Source organism: Arvicola amphibius, chromosome 8, assembly GCF_903992535.2.
Source record: "Arvicola amphibius chromosome 8, mArvAmp1.2, whole genome shotgun sequence".
Taxonomy (NCBI): domain Eukaryota; kingdom Metazoa; phylum Chordata; class Mammalia; order Rodentia; family Cricetidae; genus Arvicola; species Arvicola amphibius.
In genome coordinates this window covers 89,918,680-89,945,401 of record NC_052054.1, presented here as the reverse complement: position 1 = coordinate 89,945,401, position 26,722 = coordinate 89,918,680, and the positions used below count along the sequence as shown (strand labels likewise).

General features: G+C 41.2%; 1 protein-coding gene across 2 annotated transcripts in view; it reads right to left on the bottom strand.

The window, feature by feature from the left end:
• Positions 1 to 26,722, bottom strand: part of Fbxl17 (F-box and leucine rich repeat protein 17) — a 472,414-nt gene that overhangs the window by 306,802 nt on the left and 138,890 nt on the right. For both annotated transcript variants that reach the window (XM_038340435.1, XM_038340434.1), the window contains exon 5: positions 24,435 to 24,542. In XM_038340435.1, the coding sequence (XP_038196363.1) occupies positions 24,435 to 24,542 (108 nt within the window). The remainder of the gene's footprint in view (positions 1 to 24,434; positions 24,543 to 26,722) is intronic.

The following is a 26,722-nucleotide window of genomic DNA, read 5'->3' as shown; positions in this document are numbered from 1 at the left end:
TTTACTTGAAAGTAATAAATATATTCACCTTTATCTCAATAGTACATTTCCTGACTACATTACTAACTTGTTATCAATGAGCTCTAAGTCTGATTACTTTATGCAGGCAGTTATATTCTACTGATTTATAAGTGGAACTTGATGCATTTCAACACCACTATTTTATAAGTCACAAGAGATATGCAACAGAATCACACTGATCTGCAAATAAAATTTCCATCACAACAGTATGAACTAATCTTAAAGGATAAAAACTGGCTGGAAGTAACATCACACAACACATTTTTGAATAAAGACTGACCTCGTGTTTGAGATCTAATGAAGTAACACTGAAATCCTCTTTATAAAGTTATTTACAACAAAATTCAAAAATAAGTATATGATGAAAATCCAAGGAGTAAATGGAAGATAACAAAAGCACAGTAAAATAATATTTAAAGTATAACTCTAAGAGTTAAGCAAAACCCTTTCAAAAGTCCAATCAGCTCTTCTCGTTTTATGTCATGTATTTCTATTAAGCCTGAAGCAGCAATTGTAACATAGAAGAGGTTCCACGGAGAATCTCATTTGCTCATTTTATTTGTTAGGATTTTCATAGGTCAGTCATTACAAAGACAAATTCATTTATTTTACTGGTGTCACACTGATCCGTATTGCTATTTCAGTGGCTGAAATGAGAATGTAGCACTAACAAATAAACAGATTACAGCCAAAGTAGGAGTAGCAGAGCTATGAACTGCGAAGAGTCGTCCCACGGAGAAGGTGCGACCCACTTAACAGTGACAACACTGGATGTGACAACTACTGAACCTTCTTGGAAAAAATAAATATCAGTCCCTAATTTGGGAAATAAGAAGAAGCTAGAATAGTAAATCCCCGGTTTGTATATCACTATAGGACAACTCATGTTAAATTATTTTTAAATACTATCTCATCTATTCACTGTTCACTTAAACAAATCATCTTTAAGGGATGAGCAGAAAAGGGAAAAAGCATAGCTCTGGGGAGCAACATAGTCATTAATCTTAACATTCAGCAGTGACACTGGGTAGAAAACGAGACAAAGTTCTTAAGTAATGTTTGTCTTAAAAATTATTTTACTCTTTTAATATAATAGCTAGCAGCTAGAAGTAGAGTGCTAAGAAACTTTTGTTGGTCATTATAAGTTCTTTAATTTTATCCAATTTTTAAATTCTTTACGTAAATGGTAAGCATTCTTCCTTATATAATATAAAGTAGGTAAATGTCATTGTCATCACCAGCTTGCAAAGGAGGAAAGCAAGGCAGACAGATGAGATGTCCTGTCCAGTGTGGCTAATCGGCAGCTATACATTAGCTTTGATGACAACGAGAAATAGTTTGCTGCCCTTTGCAAGCCTTTAAGAAAAAAAAGTCAATTAATAAATGTTATCAGATCTAGGGAACCACCTCCATCGTCTCTTAGAAGGGAAAGCATGGCAAGCCAGCAGACACCCTTTCTAGCATTCACTGTGTGACAGGCACTAGGGCATACTTCAAAGCAATTGAAGAACATATTTTCTACATCTCAAAACATCATTCAGGCACATATAACTTACCAGAAACAAATGAAGTAATCATCTATGACTAAAAGATATCATCACCCTCTAAGTACTGAGGCAGTACATTCTCTTATTAGAAAAAGACACTAAAAGTGACCAGTTTTTTGGAAACTTAAAAAGGCAAGAAAGTTCATCTTTCATTTCTGGTCTCTGAATAAAAAAGAAAAGGAAGACAAAAATTGAGTTAGCTGCATGAGTGATCATTTTTTCCGTTACTTATGTTAAATCGACTGAAAAAAAATCAATTTTATTTTCCTTTAAGAAACAGTTCATATTTTCAACCATAAGCACTTTTTAAAATAAGCATATTTTTTATTTTCAACTTCTTTAAATATGACTATGGTCCTAGAAAATATCAGAAGTTTGGGCATTTTCTATAGATTTTGCGTATCATCTCAAGGAAAACTGGTTTCTAAACACAACTCAATGTGTATCTAGCAAGTCCCACAAAATTAATGTTATTAATAAAATGAATAACTGAAACAACAGTAAGACATAAAGTAATAACCAAACACTACTAACCAATCTTCCAACTCTAATATATATCAACAATGTAAGAAGAAAATAAATTCCTATTTCCAACTCATAGAAAACACATAATTTTCATGCATGTTATAAAAATAATCTTTGGACAAAATCCTTCAATCTCTTCCGTAATGCCCACTGCATGTCAATGAGTACCTAAATCTGTGAGCTGGTGTAAACTAATGGCTTCACTGCGGGTCTGTGATACAAGCTCTGGAGCCCAGGATCCCCAGACTGTACTCCAGGCACATGCTGACATTTCAGACTCTATGGGGATAGTCAATTCATTTTAACTTAATCTGTATACTAATGCCTACTTTAATTATCACCCTACACATTTTCAGGTCATTATATAGTCATTGAAAGTATAATCTTGACTAGCATAACTCTGTAATTTTAGATTATCACCTGAAGTTTTAATTTTATGACACAATTTATTTTACTATAGAAAATTTCAAATACAAACAAGCATATTAGAAACAAATAAATAATAGCCAATGTTATTTAACCCAGCCCAATTATCACTACTTTATCACACTGATTTCCTTATATGCCTAACCACTTCTTTCTTCTTAATCTCCTTATAGGTGATTCCCTAATTTCTTGTCATTTCACCAATACTCAAGTATGCATCTCTTAAAATTAAGGGTTTTAAAAGCATAATATAAAAATCATAAAGTTAACAATAGTCTCCTACTATTCAATAGGCAGTTAATATCTGAGTTTTCTCAGTAAACACCGAAATGTTTTCAAGTTGTTCTACTTCAATGAAGACCCAAGTGAATCCACTTACTCTGTCCTAAGTTTCCTACAATAATTCATTCAATCTTTGGGGCCTTTGGTGTGCATCTATCTGATAGACTCTGTTAGCTACAATCTACTCCCTAATTTTTTGGTTAAAATTTTGTAGATTTCACTTACAAATGAGAACACAGGCTCTCTATATATTTAGCTGGGCTTATTTTACTTAATAAAACTTTTTCCAGACTCACCATGCTGTCAGAAATGATACTATGCCCTTTTTATTGGATAAATGAAATTCTACTGTGAATATGTATTACGGTATCCTATTGAAAATTCAACTAACTTTTTTTTCCCAATGCAGGATTTCTCTGTTGCTTTGGAGCCTGTCCTGGAACTAGCACTGAAGACCAGGCTGGCCTCGAACTCAAACAGATCAACCTACCTTTACCTCCCAAGTACTCTATCAGCAGGTCACTGGTCCCTTTTTTAATAGGTTATTTGTTGAGGTTTTGTTTCTTTTGACCTTTTGTTTTTTAATTATTTGCATATCGTGGATATTAAGCTTCTTTCAGATGTCTAGCTGTCAAAGGTTCTTGCCCATTCTCTGGGCTACCTCTTCACCCAGCTTTTTTTTTTTTCACCTAGATTGTTTCTTTTGTTATGCAGAAGCTTTTTAGTTTCATGAAAATCCAGATATCAATTTTTGGCATTAATCCTTGGGCAAACGGTATCCTACTCAGAAAGTCCTTTCCTACATACATCATATAGAGCACTGCCTATGTTTTCTTCCAGCAGTTCCAGTGTTTCAAGTTTCACATTTAGGTCTGTGATCAATTTGGAAGTAGTTCTGGTACAAAGTATTTGATACAGGTCTAATATTATTCTTCTGCTTGAGTACATCCAGTTTATACACCATTACTTGTTGATGCCTCTTTTTTCTGGTGTATACTATTGGTGTCAAATATTAAGTGTCTGAAATTATATGTGGTCATGTTTGGGTCTTTGGTTTGGTTCTACTGATCCAAAGGCGTCTCTGTGAAACAGCATATTGTTTTTTATTACTATGGTTTTGTAATATATCTTAATATCTAGAATTATAATTCTTCCAGCATTTACCCCCACTCAAGATTTGTTTTCTGGCTAGTGGGGTCTTTTGTGGTTCCATATAAAATTTAGAGTAGTTTTCTTTTATTTCTGGGAAGAAGAAGATGCAGATTTTACTGGAACTGCACTGAATCTGCATATGGTAGGAATGGTCATTTTTATACTGTTAATTCTACCAACCAATGAACATAGATATCTTCCCATTTCCTAGTGACTTTCTCTGTTTCTTCTGAGATTTCAAGTTTTCATTGTAGAGTTCCTCCACGTCCTTGGACAGACTTCTCTCTAGACATTTTATTTGAGCTACTACGAGTGACTGGACAGACTTCTCTCTAGACATTCTATTTGCGGCTACTATGAGTGACTGGCACTGTGCCCATAATCTCCTTCTCTGCATGTTTGTTGTTGGTATACAGAAACGCTGTTGAGTTTTGAAAGATGATTATTTACCTTGCTACATTGCTGAATTTATCATTTCTAGAAGTTTTCTGGTAAATATTTTATGAGCTCTATTATCTGCAAATAGGGACAGTTTGACATTTTCTTCCCCTGTTTGTAGCCCTTTAATTTTCTTCTCTTCCGTCACTGTTCCATCTAGTACCTTGAGTGCAATGCTGAAAAGGAGTGGAGACAGTAACCATCCCTGTCTAATTCCTGACCTCAGTTGAACTGTTTCAACCCTTTCCCCAATTAGAATGAAGTTGGCTATGGGTTTCTTGTACACAGCTGTTATATTGAGGTATGTGTCCTTCAATCCTACATTTTCTAAGACTTTTATCCTTTAGGCATTTAGGCCTCATAAGGCCCAATGTAATTTCCTGAGCCTAACTTGGGTTGGCATGAGGCCTAGTGTAACTTCCTGCATCTAGCTAGATTTTGGAGATCTGTCTCTGGCTACTCGACCCAGACCTGCCTCTGCTCAGCCACTGCTAGCATGGCAGAACCTTGTTGGCCCTTGTTCCTTACTCTGCCTCAACCCATCCCAAGTTTCTCCACCCACACAACAACCTTATATAAATCCCTGCTTGATACCACCAAACAAGATCCTGCTTCGACAGACTCCTGAATCAGTGGATGTGTTTCTCCTGGGGCGGGGAGTGTTAGGGCAGCTGGGTCGTTCAACATTCACCATCCGGCTCTGCGCCCCCACCCCTTTCTGCCAGAGAACCCGGTAAGGGTGTATTTTATCAATGGCTTTTCTGCCTTTATTGAGGTGATCAAGTAATATTTGTCTTTCAGTCCATTTATAAGGTTTATTCCATTTATTGACTTTCAGGGCCAATGAAAACTTTGTCATAGTGGATAAAATTTCTAATATATGTCTGTATTCTGGCTACAAGTACTTTATTTGAGTATTTTTTAGTCTATGTTCACTGGCAGTGTTAGCCAGTAATATTCTCTCTCTCTCTCTCTCTCTCTCTCTCTCTCTCTCTCTCTCTCTCTCTCCTCACTCTCTCTCTCTCGTATGTGTAACTGGTTTGGATATTAAAGTAACACTGGCTTTATAGGAAGAGTTGGGGAGTGTTCCTTCTGTTTCTTTTCTTTTAAAACATATTCAATAAAGAATGGCTATGGATATTTGAATTCCCAGTAGAATTCGGCTGTGCATTCATCTGGTTCTAGACTTTTCTTAAATAGAAGCCGTTTTTTCTATTATTTCAATCTACTCATTGAGCCTGTTTAGGCTGTTGTATTTGTCTTGGTTTAATTTTAGTTTTTACCTAAATCTGGAAAATCATCCAATTCTCATATATTTTTTCCACTTTCGTGGAACACACATTTATTTGTGCTTGTTTTCATTTTTTGATGTAAGCACTTAGAACTAAACACTCCTCTAATATGGCAGCTCTCAACAAGTCCCAGAGTGTGTTGTATCGTGCCTTAATTTTCATTTCTTTCTAGGAAAGTTCTTTATTTTTCTTGACTTCTTGTTTGACCTATCCACCATTTAGTAATGAGTTGTTTAATCTCCATGAGTTTGTGTATTTATGAGAGAGCTGTTTGATCCAAACTTTAATTTTTACTGCACTATGGCCAGATCAGATACAGGGCATGTTCTCAATCCTTTGAAATCTGTAAAATTTTGCTTTGTGTTTCATGATGTTTACTTATTTCAGAGAAGCTCCCATGTTGTGCTGAGCAGAATATGTATTCCTTGGTATTTGGGCACAATACTCTGCTAAATCCATTTGTTGTATGGTGTCAGTGAATTATGAGTTATTTATTTTTGTCTAGATAACTTGTCTTTTAGACATAGTAGGGTATTGAAGTAAATGTCAGAACACAGTCCAAGAATGGAGTCAACAAGAAACTCAAAAAAAAAAAGCGGTGGTGGCGCAGGCCTTTAATCCCAGCACTCGGGAGGCAGAGGCAGGCGGATCTCTTGAGTTCGAGGCCAGCCTGGTCTACAAGAGCTAGTCCAGGACAGGCTCTAAAAACTACAGGGAAACCCTGTCTCGAAAAACAAAACAAAACAAAACAAAACAAACAAAAAAAAAACAAGACAAGAAGACTCTTGTGACCGCTGTTTTATTCAAAATCACAGAATTAATCTTAGAATGGGGTTTCATGCTCCTCCCAGGTACAGCAGAGAGGAGTGAGTTTGCTTTATTCATTACAACTGGCTATTGCTATGTTTGTTCTTCTTGTCCTTTTGGCTGGGCACTTTACTCATGTGATCATTCTTAACCCTCCGTATAAAGTTCTGATGCTCTCAATTTAGTTGCCTATTGCATGAGACTTTAGTCTGCCTCATTTTTAAACTTCTCTCTCCTAGGTTCATAATATCAATTAGAGCAGAAAACACCTATTAAGAGATGAATGTTTATCTGTGTTTTAATTCCAGTACAAGATTTTAATTAAATTGGGAAATCCCGAGTTTGAGACATATAGGTACAGAACAGGAATATCATCTTGATTAGCTGTCCCCTTAATCATAATGAAATATCCTTATTTATTCTCTTCTGCTTAGTTTTATTTTGAAATCTATTTTGTCATATGTTAGAATACCAATGTCTGCTTGCTAACTGGTCCCATTTGACTAGAGTACTTTGTCGACCCTTTCACTCTAAAGCAGGGCCTATCTTTAAAATTATGCTGTTTCTTGGAAGCAGCAGATAGATTCTGTTTCCTGATCTATTCAGTCAGTCAGTGTTTTTAGACTGGAGAATTGAGGCCACTGATATTTAAATATATTATTAAAATGTGTGTGTTCCAGCTCAGCCTGTTTGGGCTCTGGGGACCTGGAATTGAGTGCTCCCAGGCCGGTGGGAGGTCCCCTCCTTCATTTGACTGCCCGGAGCAAGGTAGGCCTTTGTCCGAGAGCTGCTTGGCCTGCAAGGGGACCTGAAAATCTGCAGGAGGATCCATCGTTCTTTGGGGTGAGTGAGGAGTGAGTGCCCGAACCGCGGCAGCTGCCCGGAGAGGGACCACCGACTCTCCACAACCCCCCCTGCCACCAGCACACTTCCTGCTCTTCCTGCAGGGGTTATTCTCCCCGGACACCGCCTCTCTCTCCCTGTCCCTTCCCAGCTTGCACCCAGAATCCTCCCCCCCTCCCCCTTCCTCATCCTCCCGTCTTGGGGGCCACAAAATCCCACAGCTCAGCCTGTTTGGGCTCTGGGGACCTGGAATTGAGTGCACCCAGGCCGGTGGGAGGTCCCCTCCTTCATTTGACTGCCCGGAGCAAGGTAGGCCTTTGTCTGAGAGCTGCTTGGCCTGCAAGGGGACCTGAAAGTCTGCAGGAGGATCCATCGTTCTTTGGGGTGAGTGAGGAGTGAGTGCCCGAACCGCGGCAGCTGCCCGGTGAGGGACCACCGACTCTCCACAACTCCCCCTGCCACCAGCACACTTCCTGCTCTTCCTGCAGGGGTTATTCTCCCCGGATACTGCCTCTCTCTTCCTGTCCCTTCCCAGCTCGCACCCAGAATCCTCCCCCCCTCCCCCTGCCTCATCCTCCCGTCTTTGGGGCCACAAAATCCCACAGCTCAGCCTGTTTGGGCTCTGGGGACCTGGAATTGAGTGCACCCAGGCCGGTGGGAGGTCCCCTCCTTCATTTGACTGCCCGGAGCAAGGTAGGCCTTTGTCCGAGAGCTGCTTGGCCTGCAAGGGGACCTGAAAATCTGCAGGAGGATCCATCGTTCTTTGGGGTGAGTGAGGAGTGAGTGCCCGAACCGCGGCAGCTGCCCGGAGAGGGACCACCGACTCTCCACAACCCCCCCTGCCACCAGCACACTTCCTGCTCTTCCTGCAGGGGTTATTCTCCCCGGATACTGCCTCTCTCTCCCTGTCCCTTCCCAGCTTGCACCCAGAATCCTCCCCCCCTCCCCCTTCCTCATCCTCCCGTCTTTGGGGCCACAAAATCCCACAGCTCAGCCTGTTTGGGCTCTGGGGACCTGGAATTGAGTGCACCCAGGCCGGTGGGAGGTCCCCTCCTTCATTTGACTGCCCGGAGCAAGGTAGGCCTTTGTCTGAGAGCTGCTTGGCCTGCAAGGGGACCTGAAAGTCTGCAGGAGGATCCATCGTTCTTTGGGGTGAGTGAGGAGTGAGTGCCCGAACCGCGGCAGCTGCCCGGTGAGGGACCACCGACTCTCCACAACTCCCCCTGCCACCAGCACACTTCCTGCTCTTCCTGCAGGGGTTATTCTCCCCGGATACTGCCTCTCTCTCCCTGTCCCTTCCCAGCTTGCACCCAGAATCCTCCCCCCCTCCCCCTGCCTCATCCTCCCGTCTTTGGGGCCACAAAATCCCACAGCTCAGCCTGTTTGGGCTCTGGGGACCTGGAATTGAGTGCACCCAGGCCGGTGGGAGGTCCCCTCCTTCATTTGACTGCCCGGAGCAAGGTAGGCCTTTGTCTGAGAGCTGCTTGGCCTGCAAGGGGACCTGAAAGTCTGCAGGAGGATCCATCGTTCTTTGGGGTGAGTGAGGAGTGAGTGCCCGAACCGCGGCAGCTGCCCGGAGAGGGACCACCGACTCTCCACAACCCCCCTGCCACCAGCACACTTCCTGCTCTTCCTGCAGGGGTTATTCTCCCCGGATACTGCCTCTCTCTCCCTGTCCCTTCCCAGCTTGCACCCAGAATCCTCCCCCCCTCCCCCTTCCTCATCCTCCCGTCTTTGGGGCCACAAAATCCCACAGCTCAGCCTGTTTGGGCTCTGGGGACCTGGAATTGAGTGCACCCAGGCCGGTGGGAGGTCCCCTCCTTCATTTGACTGCCCGGAGCAAGGTAGGCCTTTGTCTGAGAGCTGCTTGGCCTGCAAGGGGACCTGAAAGTCTGCAGGAGGATCCATCGTTCTTTGGGGTGAGTGAGGAGTGAGTGCCCGAACCGCGGCAGCTGCCCGGTGAGGGACCACCGACTCTCCACAACTCCCCCTGCCACCAGCACACTTCCTGCTCTTCCTGCAGGGGTTATTCTCCCCGGATACTGCCTCTCTCTCCCTGTCCCTTCCCAGCTTGCACCCAGAATCCTCCCCCCCTCCCCCTGCCTCATCCTCCCGTCTTTGGGGCCACAAAATCCCACAGCTCAGCCTGTTTGGGCTCTGGGGACCTGGAATTGAGTGCACCCAGGCCGGTGGGAGGTCCCCTCCTTCATTTGACTGCCCGGAGCAAGGTAGGCCTTTGTCTGAGAGCTGCTTGGCCTGCAAGGGGACCTGAAAGTCTGCAGGAGGATCCATCGTTCTTTGGGGTGAGTGAGGAGTGAGTGCCCGAACCTCGGCAGCTGCCCGGTGAGGGACCACCGACTCTCCACAACTCCCCCTGCCACCAGCACACTTCCTGCTCTTCCTGCAGGGGTTATTCTCCCCGGATACTGCCTCTCTCTCCCTGTCCCTTCCCAGCTTGCACCCAGAATCCTTCCCCCCCTCCCCCTTCCTCATCCTCCCGTCTTTGGGGCCACAAAATCCCACAGCTCAGCCTGTTTGGGCTCTGGGGACCTGGAATTGAGTGCTCCCAGGCCGGTGGGAGGTCCCCTCCTTCATTTGACTGCCCGGAGCAAGGTAGGCCTTTGTCCGAGAGCTGCTAGGCCTGCAAGGGGACCTCACAGTCTGCAGAAGGATCCATCATTCTTTGGGGTGAGTGAGGAGTGAGTGCCCGAACCGCGGCAGCTGCCCGGTGAGGGACCACCGACTCTCCACAACTCCCCCTGCCACCAGCACACTTCCTGCTCTTCCTGCAGGGGTTATTCTCCCCGGATACTGCCTCTCTCTCCCTGTCCCTTCCCAGCTTGCACCCAGAATCCTCCCCCCCTCCCCCTGCCTCATCCTCCCGTCTTTGGGGCCACAAAATCCCACAGCTCAGCCTGTTTGGGCTCTGGGGACCTGGAATTGAGTGCACCCAGGCCGGTGGGAGGTCCCCTCCTGCATTTGACTGCCCGGAGCAAGGTAGGCCTTTGTCTGAGAGCTGCTTGGCCTGCAAGGGGACCTGACAGTCTGCAGGAGGATCCATCATTCTTTGGGGAGGATCCATCATTCTTTGGGGACACCAAACACCTCCGCGCTCCTTTTGAAGGAAGAGATGGGCAGGCGCCAATGCAGGAGCTCCTCCAACAACATGAAAGGCAACATGACATCACCACAAGCCAGACATCCCGAAACAACAAGAATTGAACACCCTACCCCAGAAGATATAGAAGAAACCGACATTAAACAGTACTTTATAAAAATAATAGAGGACCTTAAACAGGAGGTAAAAAACTGCCATAAAGAAATGGAGATGACAAACAAAAAGGTAGACGAAATAAATAAATCTCTCAAAGATACCCAAGAAAAACAAGAAAAACAAGAAAAAGCAATCAAACAGGTAAGGGAAACAGTACAAGACCTGATAAATGAAATGGAGGTATTGAAGAAAACACAATCTGAGGGACGACTGGAAATGGAAACTCTGAGTAAACGAACAGAAACTTCAGAGACAAGTATTTCCAACCGAATACAAGAGATGGAAGAAAGAATCTCGGACTCTGAAGATACTATAGAAGAAATAAACTCACAGATTAAAGAACTAAACAAATCTAACAAATTCTTAACACAAAACATTCAGGAAATCTGGGACACCATGAAAAGACCAAACCTAAGAATAATTGGGGTAGAAGAAGGAGAAGAATTACAACTCAAAGGCCCAGAAAACATATTCAACAAAATTATAGAAGAAAACTTCCCCAACCTAAAGAAGGATGTTCCTATGAAGGTACAAGAAGCCTACAGAACACCAAATAGACTGGATCAAAAGAAAGCATCCCCACGCCATATAATAATCAAAACACAAAACATACAGAATAAAGAACAGATATTAAGAGCTGCAAAGGAAAAAGGTCAAGTAACATATAAAGGGAAACCTATCAGAATTACACCTGATTTCTCAATGGAAACCATGAAAGCCAGAAGAGCTTGGATAGATGTGCTACAGACACTTAGGGAACATGGATGCAAGCCTAGACTATTATACCCAGCAAAGCTTGCATTCACCATTGATGGAGAAAACAAGATATTCCAGGACAAAAACAGATTTAAACAATACGCAGCCACAAATCCAGCCTTGCAGAAAGTAATAGAAGGAAAATCACAAACCAAGGAGTCCAACAACGCCGACAATAACTCAGGCATCTAGCGACCCTTCACCAGCACAACTAGAAGAAGGGAAACACACAAACTCTACTACTAAAAATGACTGAAGTTAACAACCACTGGTCATTAATATCACTTAATATCAATGGACTCAATTCACCTATAAAAAGGCACAGGCTAAGAGACTGGATACGAAAACAGAATCCAACATTTTGCTGTTTACAAGAAACACACCTCAACCACAAAGACAGGCACCTACTCAGAGTAAAGGGTTGGGAAAAGGTTTATCAAGCAAATGGCCCTAAGAAACAAGCGGGTGTGGCCATACTAATTTCCAACAAAGTTGAATTCAAACTAAAATCAATCAGAAGAGATGGAAAGGGACACTTTATACTCATAACAGGAAAAATCCTTCAGAATGAAGTCTCAATCCTGAATATCTATGCCCCTAATATAAAAGCTCCCACTTATGTAAAAGAAACACTTCTAGAACTCAAGGCAGCCATCAAACCACACACACTAATAGTTGGAGACTTCAACACTCCTCTCTCACCAATGGACAGGTCAATCAGACAGAAACCTAACAGAGAATTGAAAGACTTAATGGAGGTAATGAACCAAATGGACTTAACAGACATCTATAGAACATTCCACCCAAATAGGAAAGAATATACCTTCTTCTCTGCGGCTCATGGAACCTTTTCGAAAATTGACCATATACTTGGTAACAAAGCAAACTTCCACAGTTACAAAAAAATATTAGTAACCACCTGTGTCTTATCGGATCACCATGGATTAAAATTAGAATTCAACAACAATGCTACCCCCAGAAAGGCCCACAAACTCATGGAAACTGAACAGTCAACTACTGACCCACACCTGGGTCAAGGAAGAAATAAAGAAAGAAATTAAAGTCTTTCTTGAATTTAATGAAAACAAAGACACAACATACTCAAACCTATGGGACACAATGAAAGCAGTGCTAAGAGGAAAGTTCATAGCACTAAGTGCCCACTTAAAGAAAACGGAGAAAGCACTCATTGGTGACTTAACAGCACACCTGAAAGCTCTGGAAAAAAAAGAAGCAGACTCACCTAGGAGAAGTAAGAAGACTGGAAATAATCAAACTGAGGGCAGAAATCAACAAAATAGAAACACAGAAAACAATCCAAAGAATCAATGAAACAAGAAGCTGGTTCTTGGAGAAAATCAACAAGATTGACAAACCCTTAGCCAATCTAATCAAACGGCAGAGGGAGAACACGCAAATTAACAAGATCAGAAATGAAAAGGGGGACATAACCACAGACACAGAGGAAATTCAGAAAATCATTAGATCTTACTACAAAAGCCTGTATGCCACAAAATTGGAAAATGTAAAAGAAATGGACAGTTTTTTAGATAAATACCATATACCAAAGTTAAACCAGGACCAGGTAAATGCTCTAAATCGTCCTGTTAGTCGCGAAGAATTAGAAACTGTTATCAGAAACCTCCCTACCAAAAAGAGCCCAGGACCAGATGGTTTCAATGCGGAATTCTACCAGAACTTCCAAGAAGACCTAATACCTATACTCCTTAAGGTATTTCATAATATAGAAACACAAGAGTCACTGCCAAATTCCTTCTATGAAGCTACAGTTACCCTGATACCTAAACCACACAAAGACTCAACCAAGAAAGAGAATTACAGGCCAATCTCACTCATGAACATGGACGCAAAAATTCTCAATAAAATACTGGCAAACCGAATCCAAGAACACATTAGAAAAATTATCCATTACGATCAAGTAGGCTTCATCCCAGAGATGCAGGGCTGGTTCAACATACGAAAATCTATTAATGTAATCCATCATATAAACAAACTGAAGGAAAAAAACCATATGGTCATCTCATTAGATGCTGAAAAAGCATTTGACAAAATTCAGCACCCTTTTATGATAAAGGTCTTGGAGAGATTAGGGATACAAGGGTCATTCCTAAATATAATAAAAGCTATTTACAGCAAACCGACAGCTAACATCAAATTAAACGGAGAGAAACTCAAGGCTATCCCACTAAATTCAGGAACACGACAAGGCTGTCCACTCTCTCCTTATCTCTTCAATATAGTGCTTGAAGTTCTAGCAATAGCAATAAGACAACATAAGGGAATCAAGGGGATCCAATTTGGAAAGGAAGAAGTTAAACTTTCATTATTTGCAGATGATATGATAGTATACATAAGCGACCCCAAAAACTCCACCAAAGAACTCCTACAGCTGATAAACTCCTTCAGTAACGTGGCAGGATACAAGATCAACTCCAAAAAATCAGCCGCCCTCCTATACACAAAGGATAAGGAAGCAGAGAGGGAAATCAGAGAAGTATCACCTTTCACAATAGCCACAAATAGCATAAGATATCTGGGAATATCGCTAACCAAGGAAGTGAAGGATTTATATGACAAGAACTTTAAGTCTTTGAAGAAAGAAATTGAAGAGGATACCAGAAAATGGAAGGATCTCCCCTGCTCGTGGATTGGGAGGATCAACATAGTAAAAATGGCAATTCTACCAAAAGCAATCTATAGATTCAATGCAATCCCAATCAAGGTCCCATTAAAATTCTTCACAGAGATTGAGAAGACAATAATCAACTTTATATGGAAAAACAAGAAACCCAGGATAGCCAAAAAAATCTTATACAATAAAGGTACTTCTGGAGGCATTACCATCCCTGACTTCAAACTCTATTACAGAGCTACAGTATTGAAAACGGCTTGGTATTGGCATAAGAACAGAGAAGTTGACCAATGGAATCGTATAGAAGACCCGGATCTTAAACCACAAACCTATGAACACCTGATTTTTGATAAAGGAGCCAAAAGTACACAATGGAAAAAAGAGGGCATCTTCAACAAATGGTGCTGGCATAACTGGATGTCAACCTGTAGAAGAATGAAAGTAGATCCATATCTATCACCATGCACAAAACTCAAGTCCAAATGGATTAAAGACCTCAATATTAATTTGAACACATTGAGATTGATAGAGGAGAAAGTGGGAAGTACTCTACAACAAATGGGCACAGGGAACCGTTTCCTATGCATAACCCCAGCTGCACAGACTTTAAGGGCAACATTGAATAAATGGGACCTCCTGAAGTTGAGCAGCTTCTGTAAAGCAAAGGACATTGTCACTAAGACACAAAGGCAGCCTACTGACTGGGAAAAGATCTTCACCAACCCTGCAACTGACAAAGGTCTGATCTCTAAAATATATAAGGAACTCAAGAGACTAGACGGTAAAATGCCAATTAACCCAATTAAAAAATGGGGCGATGAACTGAACAGAGAATTCTCAACAGAAGAAGTTCGAATGGCCAAAAGACACTTAAGGTCATGCTCAACCTCCCTAGCTATCAGGGAAATGCAAATCAAAACAACTTTGAGATATCATCTCACACCTGTCAGATTGGCTAAAATCCAAAACACCAATAATAACCTTTGCTGGAGAGGTTGTGGGGTAAGGGGCACACTCATCCATTGCTGGTGGGAATGCAAACTTGTGCAACCACTTTGGAAAGCAGTGTGGCGGTTTCTCAGGAAATTCGGGATCAACCTACCCCAGGACCCAGCAATTCCACTATTGGGAATCTACCCAAGAGATGCCCAATCATACAACAAAAGCATATGCTCATCTATGTTCATAGCAGCATTATTTGTAATAGCCAGATCCTGGAGACAGCCTAGATGCCCTTCAGTGGAAGAATGGATGAAGAAACTGTGGAATATATACATGCTAGAATACTACTCAGCGGTAAAAAACAATGACATCTTGAATTTTGCAGGCAAATGGATGGAAATAGAAAACACTATTCTGAGTGAGGTAACCCAGACCCATAAAGATGAACATGGGATGTACTCACTCATATTCGGTTTCTAGCCATGATTATAGGACATCGAGCCTATAAGTTTGGGATCCTTGAGAAGATAATAAGAAGGTGAACTCCCAAAAAAGATATAGTAATCCTCCTGGATATTGGAAGTAGACACGATCGCCAGGCAAAATTGGGAACTTGAGGGTTGGGCAAGACTGGGCCAAGGGAAGATGGGGAGAGAAAAGTGTGAAGGGGAGAGCGGGGGGAGCTCGGAGGAATGGGGTGCTTGGGATATAGGAAGGGTGGATATGAGAGCAGGGAAGCATATATCTGAATTTAAGGAGCTACCTGAGGGTTGTCAAGAGACTTGACCCTAGAGGGGTTCCCAGGTTTCCAGGGAGACGCCCCCAGTTAGTTCCTTGGGCAGCTGAGGAGAGGGAGCCTGAAAAGGCCAGTTCCTATAGCCATACTGATGAATTTCTTGCATATCACCATAGAACCTCCACCTGACGATAGATGAAGAAAATGACAGAGCCCCACCTTGGAGCACCGGACTGAGCTCCCAAGGTCCTGATGAGGAGCAGAAGGAGAGAGAACATGAGAAAGAAAGTCAGGACCGCGAGGGAACCTCCAGCTGGCGACAGATGGGGAAGGTGACTGAGCCCCACATTGGAGCACTGGACTGAGCTCCCAAGGTCCCGATGAGGAGCAGAAGGAGCGAGAACATGAGGGAGAAAGTCAGGAACGAGAGGGGTGCGTTCACTCATGGAGACGGTGGGACAGAACTAATGGGAGATCACCAACTCCAGTTGGAATGGGACTGATGGATCATGCGACCAAACCTGTCTCTCTGAGTGTGGCCAACAGCGGGGGCTGACTGAGAAGCAAAGGACAATGGCTCTGGGCTCTGATTCTTCTTCATGGACGGGCTCTGTGGGAGCCTTCTCAGCTTGGTCGATCACCTTCCTGGACCTGGGGGGAGTTGGGAGGACCTTGGTCTTAGCATAGAGTGGGGAACCCTGATGGCTCCTTGGCCTTGAGAGGGAGGGAGGGGAGGTATGGGTGGAGGGGAGGGGAGGGAAGGGGGAGAAGGAGGGGAGAGAAAGGGGAGAAGGAGGGGAGGGAGGGGGGAGGAGGAGGGAAGGAGATGGTAATTTTTAAATATAAAAAAAAATAAACCATGAGAAAAAAAAAAAAAAAAAAAGAAATTTGAGCTAATAAAAAAAAAAAATAAAAAATAAAATGTGTGTGTTCGTTGTAGTCATCTTGCTGTTGATTATTGGTATTTGTGTTCTTAGTGGTATTCTGTTTTTATAACTATGGCTTCATATTTCTTCCCACAGTTTCTCTATTATGCTCAATCTTTCAAAATAATATTTCCTCTATTTTTCTTAGGTTTGGTTTGATGGATATAGATATAGGAAGCTGTTTATGTCATGGAAAAAGCAGATAATTTTGCTAGATATATTATTTTGGATCAGCTGTCACTGTCCTTTAGGATTTTGGATGCATTGCTATAGGCTCTTTCTTTGGCTTTCAGTTTCCTTTGAGAAGTCATCTGTTATTTAGTTAGTTAGTATACAATATTCTGTCTGTGTGTATGCCTGCAAGCCAGAAGAGGGCACCAGATCTCATTACAGATGGTTGTGAGCCACCATGTGGTTGCTGGGAATTGAACTCAGGACCTTTGGAAGAGCAGGCAGTGCTCTTAACCTCTGAGCCATCTCTCCAGCCCGAGAAGTCATCTGTTATTCTGATGGGGTTTCCTGTATATGTGATGTGTTATTTTCAGAGCTTTCAATACACTATTTTTGTTACATATAGTTACATTATAGTTATTATATGTGGAGATTTTATTTAGGGTCTTGTCTATTCAGTATGCTGAGTGTTTCTTGTATTCGTATGGGTATGTCTTTCTCTTTACTTTGGGGAACCTTTCTTCTATGATTCTCTTGAAGATCTGACCTATGCCACTGATTTGGGATTCTTCTCTCTCTTCTATGCCTATAATTGGAAGGTTTGTTTTCTTTATGATGTCCCATATTTCCATGTGCTCCTTCCCCTCTTCCCCCTGCTCTGTGTGGTTTTGTTTTTGTTTTTTTATTAATTTTTCATGTTCCTTACTTATTTGGTCTAGATTCTATAGTTTAGCTTCAAGTCCCAATATTACATCTTGCTGATTCATTCTCTTTTAAAGACTTTGCTTTGAAATTTCTAGGTGAGCTATTGGGGTTTTCAATTCAGTATTCATTTCAGTTGAGTCCACTTCAATGTATCTATCTCTTTATTGAATTCCATGCCCACTGCCTGTATTGTCTTTGTAATTTCCATCGAACTTTAGTTTGTGTTTTCTTGGGCATCACTCAGGTGTTTATTCTCCTTATACTCTTTCGTCTTGATTTCACTGAGCTATTTCTTTGTGTCTTCTTTAAACTTTTTGAATTTTTTGGCATAATGTTTCCTGTATTTTAATTATGACTATTCTTTTAACTTCTGAATTCTGAGGTTTCTCTAGGTGATTCTCATTGGCAAGCTTTTCTGCAGAACTGGTAGGGAAAAAACTAAAGGGAAGCTGCTGCTCGGTCATATGCTGGTGTTCCTGAGATGATAAGAGGACAGACCCTGGAGGAGCACGGCAAGTCTGGGTACAGAGCAGGGCAAGTGTGCATCTCATCATCTTCATCCTTCCATCTGTTAACAAACATGTGCGTCCATGCTCTGGCATTGTGAATACTGCTATAATGAATAAGGAGGTGGGAAGATCTCTTCAGCATACTGAATTCAGTTGCTGAATAACTGATCACGTGGTAATATCATGTGATATTTCCTTGGGATATATTTTATAAAATGTTATACTAATGTAAATTACCATTAATAATATATAGAGTTCCCTTCTCTCCATAGCTCACCAACACTTGTTATCTTTTAACTTTTACATAATAACCATTCTGGCAGGTATGGGAAAATATCTCATTATAATTTTAACAAACATTTCTCTGATGATTATTAATAATAAACATCAAATCTTTGGCCATTTATGTGTCCTCTTTAAAATATTCACTCAGGTGCTTTGCCAGTTTTAAAACTAAGGTTAATCCTCTTCTTACTTCTGAGCTTTTATAAATTTTGGTATTAATCTTTGTTAAATGTGTAATAGGTATTTTTCCAATTCATTTTTTTATTTGTTTGATTGTTTTTTGAAACACAATTTTAGCCTTGGTTATCTTGGAACTCTCTCTGTGTAGACCAGGGTGGCCTCAAATTTGGGGACTTCCGTCTCTGTCTTCTGAGTGTTGGGATTAAAGGGATGTGCCACTAGACCTAGGACAATCTCTATTCATGACAGCGACATGCAATATTCTTAGCTTGTAATGTCTTTATCAGGTTTTCCTACGAAGGTAATGACAGGCTCACCTCTACAGTAGTCATGATGAATTGGTTTCTTCTCTCTTAAATCCTTGATAGAATTCACTATTGAATCCACTTACACTTGGAATACTCTTAGCAAAAAGTTTTTTAAGTAAAAATAGAACTTCTTTAAGAGACTGAGAAAATTCTGGTTATTGACAGCTCCATTTTTCTCCTTTACAGGAATGATAGTCTTGCCTTGTAGACTAGCTGACACCCAGTTCCTGGGTTCCAATGATGCTGTGTCACTGACCCAGGTAACGAGGGCTGCAAGCACATGCTGATGTACCTTCCTGGGTAAGCTTTGGTACTTTGTGCTTTCGGGTAAAACTTTCCTCCACATTGTCCCATTTATATGCACACACTTATTCATAACAACACTCTTTTTATTCCCTTAATGTCTGTACCACTTGCTACAAGTCATGATATCAGCACTTTCATCTTTCCCTTTTGAGCCAATCAGACTAGACTTCATCTCTCTTATCAAAAAATGAGCTTTTCCCAAGTACAGCCGTCAGTACAAGGTACATCCTTGGCTGCTTCTAGAACACAGCTTCTCTGTGCAATCAGGAATCACTTCCCAGAAGATTTCACCTCATTGATGCTGGTCTCTTCTTAATCACTGCTAATTTCTTAGCTCCAGCCAACTAGCATCAAGTATCTCAGGAAAGCAAAATTTTGCTTTAGTAGTTCTGGTATCTTGTTAATCACAGCTGACTCTTCAGCCCCAGCTAAGATCACAGAACCAGGGGATCTTAATTCAAAATAACAAATGGCACTGATAGAGCTTTAAACTTCCCTCTGAAACTCTGCAAGCCAGGCTTCCATCTTCTGCACTTCTCTTAACATTCCTATCTTCCAAGTTCCGAAAGAACTCCCCCATTAGCCCCCTCACTGAGCTCTTAACACTCAATGACCTTCCATAATTCTCCCAAAAACAACATGGTCAGGACTGTTACAGCAATACTCCACTACGCTGGTACCAATTTGTTTTAGGGTTTCTACTGCTGCGATAAAAATGCCATGACTAAAAAGCAAATTGGAGAGGAAAGGGTTTATTTGTATCACACTTCCACACTGCTGTTCATCACTGAAGGAAGTCAGGACAGGAACTCAAACAGGGCCAGATCACGGAAGCAGGAGCTGATGCAGAAGCCATGGAGGGGAGCTGCTTACTGGCTTGCTTCCTCTACATTGCTCTGCCTGCTTTCTTATAGAACCCAGACCAACAGTTCAGGGATGGCACCACCCACCATGGGCTGAGCCCTCCCCCACTGATGATCACTAAATGAGAAAAGGTCTTACAGATGGATCTTAAGACGGCATTTCCTCAGCTGAGGGTCCTTCCTGTGAGGACTCTAGCTTGCTTCAAGTCGACACACACCAGTCAGTAGTATCATTTCTGGTTTTCTGTTTTGTGGGCTTCCGTTTGCATGTTTGCCACTTTCTTTCTTCTGTGCACTTGGGATTCCAGTCTGCTCTTCTCTCTCAAGTCCTTTAAAGGAAAACTGAGCTCACTGATTTGAGGACAGCTATTTAGTTCTATTCATTCTACCTAAGTAATGAGTTAGCAGCATCAGAGGAAACTTGAAACATGTGGTTTTAATTTCATTCAAACAGTTGCAAACACTTGCCAGTTTTCTTTGCTGCTCCTTACTCATGGACTGTGAGAGGCTGGATGAGTAGAGGGCATTCACACAGATGTCTGGGTTTTCCGTGCAGTTCTTCCCACAACAGTGCTCCCTTCTGAAACTGATGACCTCCTGAACAGTTGGTTCTGTCTTGTCACCTCACATAATTTATGGGTCTTTGTATGTCACCTTTCGCTTTGCTGCCATCTGGAAATCCTTCAATGAAGTCCTCTCAGATAATCACAGCTGTTTTCTTGTTAGTTTCTCAAATCTTAGGGATCACTGTTCTCTGTTGCCTGATATCCATCATCATCATCATCATCATCAGTCTCTCTACTTAGCCCTGACTGTCTGCCCTGGTACTATGCAGACCAGAATGATCTCGAACTCGCAGATATTATCTTCCTGGTCTGCCTCCTGAATATAAGAATTAAAGGTGTGTTCTACCATGCAGGACTTGAACTATTTTTTCCTTGTTTTGTATCTGCTGAAGAATTGGTCCCTGTTGTGATACTTTAGCTGGAAGGACCAAGCATTGTATTTGCCATTATAAACCACAGTGTTTACATGTTTGACTTGTTTTAAACCCTTCCCTTAAGGTGAGCTCTCTTTTTTTTTACTCTAAGCATTTGAACTTGAACCCGTGGCAGTCGTTTCCTGTAACTTCTAAGTGCTCTGATTTGTTCCTTGCAGTTGCTTTAGCGACAAGTCATACAGAATCACTCTACCTGAGCAGGAGGGAGTAACTGTACACTTTCATTTGCTGGATTTATTTGTGAAAGGAGCAAGAAAAAGACATTTCCTAGTTACAAGCATGTAGAAAAAGTGACAAAGCCCCTACAGTGGCAGAGGCCAGTTCTGCTAGAGAGGAGTTGCTGACACTCAACTCTCACATGAGCCTCAGCTCTCACCTTACATAACTGGACATTTAAACACAACCCAGTGCACCGGGCTTTCTCAACCTGCCTCTCACTGACCAAATGAACAGGCTTAGCAGGACAGTGTTCGAAGGGATGATGTTTGGTGTTTAGCAGAATCTCCTGAGTACCAGGCATGGAAACAAGAAGCAACACAAAGGAAGTTGAGAGTCAGGTTAAGACGGAGAATGTCAAAGTGGAACTGAACCAAAGTAAACGAGGTAGTAGGATAACAATACTTTCCCATCTAGTCCCAATCTTTTGCCCTCTGGCCCTTTGCTTAAATTAAAGAAGTGACAATGTCCCAATTTTCTTTACTAATGTATTAATATGTTTGACATTTTTTTTTTAGTTTAGCTAAATAACTTAACAGTCTCCCTGGCCCAACAACTTCAAAATCTTTTGATTCTTTAAGGTACAAGAAATTTTTAATCTAAGGATAGATCATTTAATTCAAGTGCATAATTTTCTACACATACAGAAATTAATGTATAGTAATTTTATGCCATTTGCCTTAATTTTTAAAATGCAACACCATGTGCTAAAAAAATTTTAAAAATCATGTAAAAAGTAGACATATTTAAGATGACTACTCTCAACACTGTATTTTGCATGTCCCTAATCATTTCATTAAAAATTACATAGTATAATAATAACAAAATAAACAAATTTTAAGGGGCACTTAGTATATTTAAACAAAGTTTTGTAAACATTTTAATAACTGGTTTAAAACACTGCAGAAGGCAAAGATTTGAAGACTAATGCTTGAGTTTTATAAAACTTGATATTCACAGCTTTACAAAATATTTGCATGCTTATAACACAAAGCCACCTTGTTCTATTGAGCACAAGAAAGCGACCATCATTATACCACAAGCAACTTTTCATCTAAGTGAATATACTGTTATGGAGAAATGTGCCCATAAAACTCTGGGCTAGATTTAATATGAGTCTAGAAGTTTCCACCTGTTAGCAGGTCACACCAGAAACCCTTGCCTATCAACTTCAGAAGAACCTCCCCAGCACAGGAAGCTTTCCATATACATTTACCGCAGCTATTATTGTATCACAGAGAATGAGTCTTTTAAATACTACTATACCAGAATTTGGAGTCATCTCAAATGCTCAGAGAGTAAAGTCATGTGGAAAACTTGTTTTGTCTTTGGTGAGCAAATTTTGAGTAATCATAAAAAAAAATCACACACATGGTCATTATAAGAATTGTGCCCTATCTATTCATCCATGGTATTTCTAAAGACAGGATTAGAAGGGACCAGAAAACACTCATCTCGAGATTTTCAGGTCAAGGTTACAGGGAATGAATAAAAGTATGTGGTTACAGATGGTCTTGGTTATACTAGATGCCTTAGTAGATTGATAACTAAAAATAAGTATCTACCTCTTCCCCTAGTGATCGGCTCCAGTGCTCAGAACTCAGGCAAGTCTGATCTCTTTAAGATACAATGAATAAGAATGGTGACTTGATTTTTTTGAACCAAAGTTTGCAACTAATTTTGTAGCAACTGGCTTAGAGTAGAATTTACTCTGACAGCAATAATGACCATTTACTTCACTCTTACTGTGGTCTTAATACTGAGGAAATCATTTGCCATATATTGCCTTAGCTAATAAACTGGAAAATAATTTGCACACTTAAGTTACTAAGTGGCAGAGCCAAGGACCAAAATGGAGCTAACAAAGGAGCCAGGATGAAAATGGAGGTGACGAAAGAGTCGGGCACCTACTCACTGCCCCCACCAGCACAGGCTTATGTAATCCAGAAACATTTTTCCTTTATCTGGAAGGAAAGAAATGTTACTCACTAAGCTGCAATCTTGAAGAGACCCAAACAGATCAAGCATAAAGAGAGCTACGATCTTCCCTACTTATTCCAGCATTGTGCTGCCATGTAAGAGCTTTGTAATCATTGTGAGAGAAAGGTGAAGGACGAGGCTATTCTGTTATTAAGTCAAAAAGGCAATACCAGCACTCCTTTTCCAAGTACAGTGTGGTAAGAGTTAAAAACTATACAATGCACAGGCCAGGCAAAACACGGGTAAATGTTATAGTAGCCTGCTTGTCTATCACATGGATATAAGAATTAGCCCTAATGATCACAGGACCAGAAATGAAATGCTATCGTAAAGACGCTAGTACCATCATCATTTCTAAAATACACGTTTAGTTTGTAAGTAAACTCTGAACTAACAGCAAATTTTCTCATTTCACCTTATACATTCAGATTAATCAATCAAACAACCACATTCTCTTTGTAAGCAAATGCTCCTGGGACACAGTGAGAAGAAGTGTAGTTCAAACTCAATGGATCATCTATGTGCAATGTTTTAAGTTAAAATTTAAGTAAATCTTGTCATGTATTAGTTTCTTTAACTCATGTTTTTATGAGTATTAACAATGAAAATGTAAAACACAAACTACTTTAAAATAAGGATTCTGTTTCAGAAAAAGGAAGTAGACAGGTTTCTAAAAACTGGTATTTACTTTATCAAACACTAGCCGACTCCTATAGTTATCCAACTATTCCTCATCAACTACATTTAGCAAAACCAGAAAGCCAGGCACAAGTGGAAAATGTCTACCAGCACAGCTACTCAGGAAAATGAGGCAGAACCTATGAAGATCCAGAATCAGGTGGATCCAGAACCTGTGAAGATCCACAATGAGGCGGATCCAGAACCTGTGAAGATCCAGGGTGAGGCTGATCCAGAACCTATGAAGATCCAGAATGAGGCAGATTCAGAACCTATGAAGATCCAGAATGAGGCAGATCTGGAACCTATGAGGTCAAGAGCAGTCAGGCAATAGAGGAAGACACTGCTTCAAAACAGCCAATGAACTACACACAGGGCAGCGGGTCTGTGACTCCTGCTAGTCAATGGCTAATGCAAGAGGACCACAAGTTCAAGGATTTCCTGAGCTACATACTGAGTTCAATGCCAATCATGCAGCAAAATAAAAAGTAAAAAGATGGGTTGGGATATAGATCAGTGCTGGAGTGCCTGCTTAGTAACTGACAGTACTATGGCCTGTCACCTTCATAATACACAGAAACATCAGGAAAATGAATGAAACTGTGACGCTTACCTTGGTTAGGTGAATGACTCCTTTGGAAGTAACGGAACAACCCATGAAGCCAACATACTGGAGTTCAGGGCAGTGCTCGGCAAATGCCTTCACTGACTGGTCTGTCACCTAGGGGAAGATATGAGAAAGTTACCTGAGATGGTATCACAGTGAACTCATGTCTTTTTCACAGGGCTCGTTAATCTTTCCCTTTCCAATGGGTCACTTGAATCAGCACACAAACATGCTGCAATGTCACCTGTGTGACTAAAAATTACTTCCTTGGCCACACATCCCTTATACCCATGTTTTCATACTTCTTTATAGAAACAGAAGATACTGACAAAAGCTACTCTGTAAACAGAGACTGCGCTTTCGTTTCCCAATCACCCAGACCCAAATAAACACACAGAAACTACATTAATTACAACATTGTTTGACCAACAGCTCAGGCATACTTCTAGCTAGCTGTTACATCTTAAATTAACCCATTTATATTATTTTATATTTTACCACGAGGCTCATGATTTGTTATCTCACACCTTGCTTCTTGGGTGGCTACATGGCATCTGCCTGACTCTACCTTCTTTCTCCCTGAATTCAGTTTAGTTTTCCTGCCTAGCTCCATAGGCCAAAGTAGTTTCTTTATTACCCAATGGTAATCAAATGTATTCAGAGCATACAGAGGGTAATTCCACATCACTACTCAACTTCCTGTCCTGTGTCTCTTCCTCTCTCTCTTCTCTTCACATTTTTATGGACACTATTTACATGCTATAGAATTCACCCTAAGGGTTCAGCTCAGTGATTAGTAATATTATTTGTAAAGCTGGGCAGGATCATCAATCCTAATGCTACATATTCATTCCTATTGTGATGGCGTAAATCACAAACAATCCCACACCAGTTTGGAGTTATGATTAATAGAATGGTTATTTAAAGGGGAAAAAACTTACAGATCACCGTCCCAGACAACAGCCCCCTGCGCAATCAGGAAGGGAGCCTAGTCGTCAGAAGCGGAGCCGGAAGCCAGAGAGCGAGTGGAGGGAAGTGGCCGCATTTTTAAAAAGAGAGACCACGCCCCAATGGGCTGGTATCTCAGCGGCTATTGGCTGAAGGAGCAGAAGGAGCTCCCGCAACACTATTGTCCTCTCTCTGGATCACTGTCTTCCAGCTGGGAAACTGTCTCTCCAGCCTTCAAACTTAGACTTTCGCTATACCATATGCTCTGCTTGGTGCCCAAAATTCCAACTATAGAGTTTGGAACTCCTCAGTTGCAGAATCATGCAAGACTTTCTTGAAAGAAATGGGAAAAATCTCCTAATGGTTTTATTTCCCTGGAGTACCTCAATGTAATGTATATTGAAATCTTCTGAGAACTCTTTTGCAAACTTACAACTGAAAGGGATAGGACCCCAGGGTCTGTATTTTTAATAAGCCCCAAGTGACTCTCAAGTCACTCAAAATTCAGAGGCCCCAGTAATGCAAAGAACTTACAGTATTAATTCTGGATATTTCTAGCTAAATCTGCTTTAAAAATGAAAGGCAGAATAAAACTATTTCTTCCCAATCATATCTAAAACTTTTCTTCAAAGATATAAATTATTTTCTATAATTATGTGAAATTTTTAAGATTCAACTTATTAAAAAAAAAAGTCCAAACACATGATTATTTTAGGTCTACTTTCTTCATCCAAAATAAAAAATTTTTGTTAGATTTCAGACATCAGTGATATCCATTGTTTCTACATTAGTTTTAGTATGGGTGACTCTTATTTGTATCTTCTTTATGTTCTACAGACAGTGGGAAATAGAAGTATGTGAATAGCATTAATTCTAAGACAATCACAGGGACATTTCCCTAAAGTAATGAAACCAACAGCATCCATGGAAAGCCTGATAAAAGATTAATTCTGCCTTCAAAAGTAAAGTATGCTTAAGCATATTAAGACTGAGGGTGCCATTGATAAATTAAAAATGGACTTGCCTTACACTCAGCTTTCTAAATACATTATGTTAACATGGAATACAAAAGGCACTAAAATCGCTGGAAGCATCGATGAAACACAATCTTTAATTAAAAACCAAAAAGAAAGGGAATGAGGTTAAGTACATGGTCAGTAAGTTAAATGCTCTGCTCAATCTCAGAGTAGCATCAAGTCTTTTTTTTTTTTTTTTCTTTTTGAGAAGGTTGGAAAGGAAGAGGAACTCAGATAAGGATAAAGAACACAAGAAAACTCAGGTCCCAGGGATCCTCAGCTTCCCCCCCCCCCCATATTACGCCACAAGAGGGCACAGGAACTCAGGAC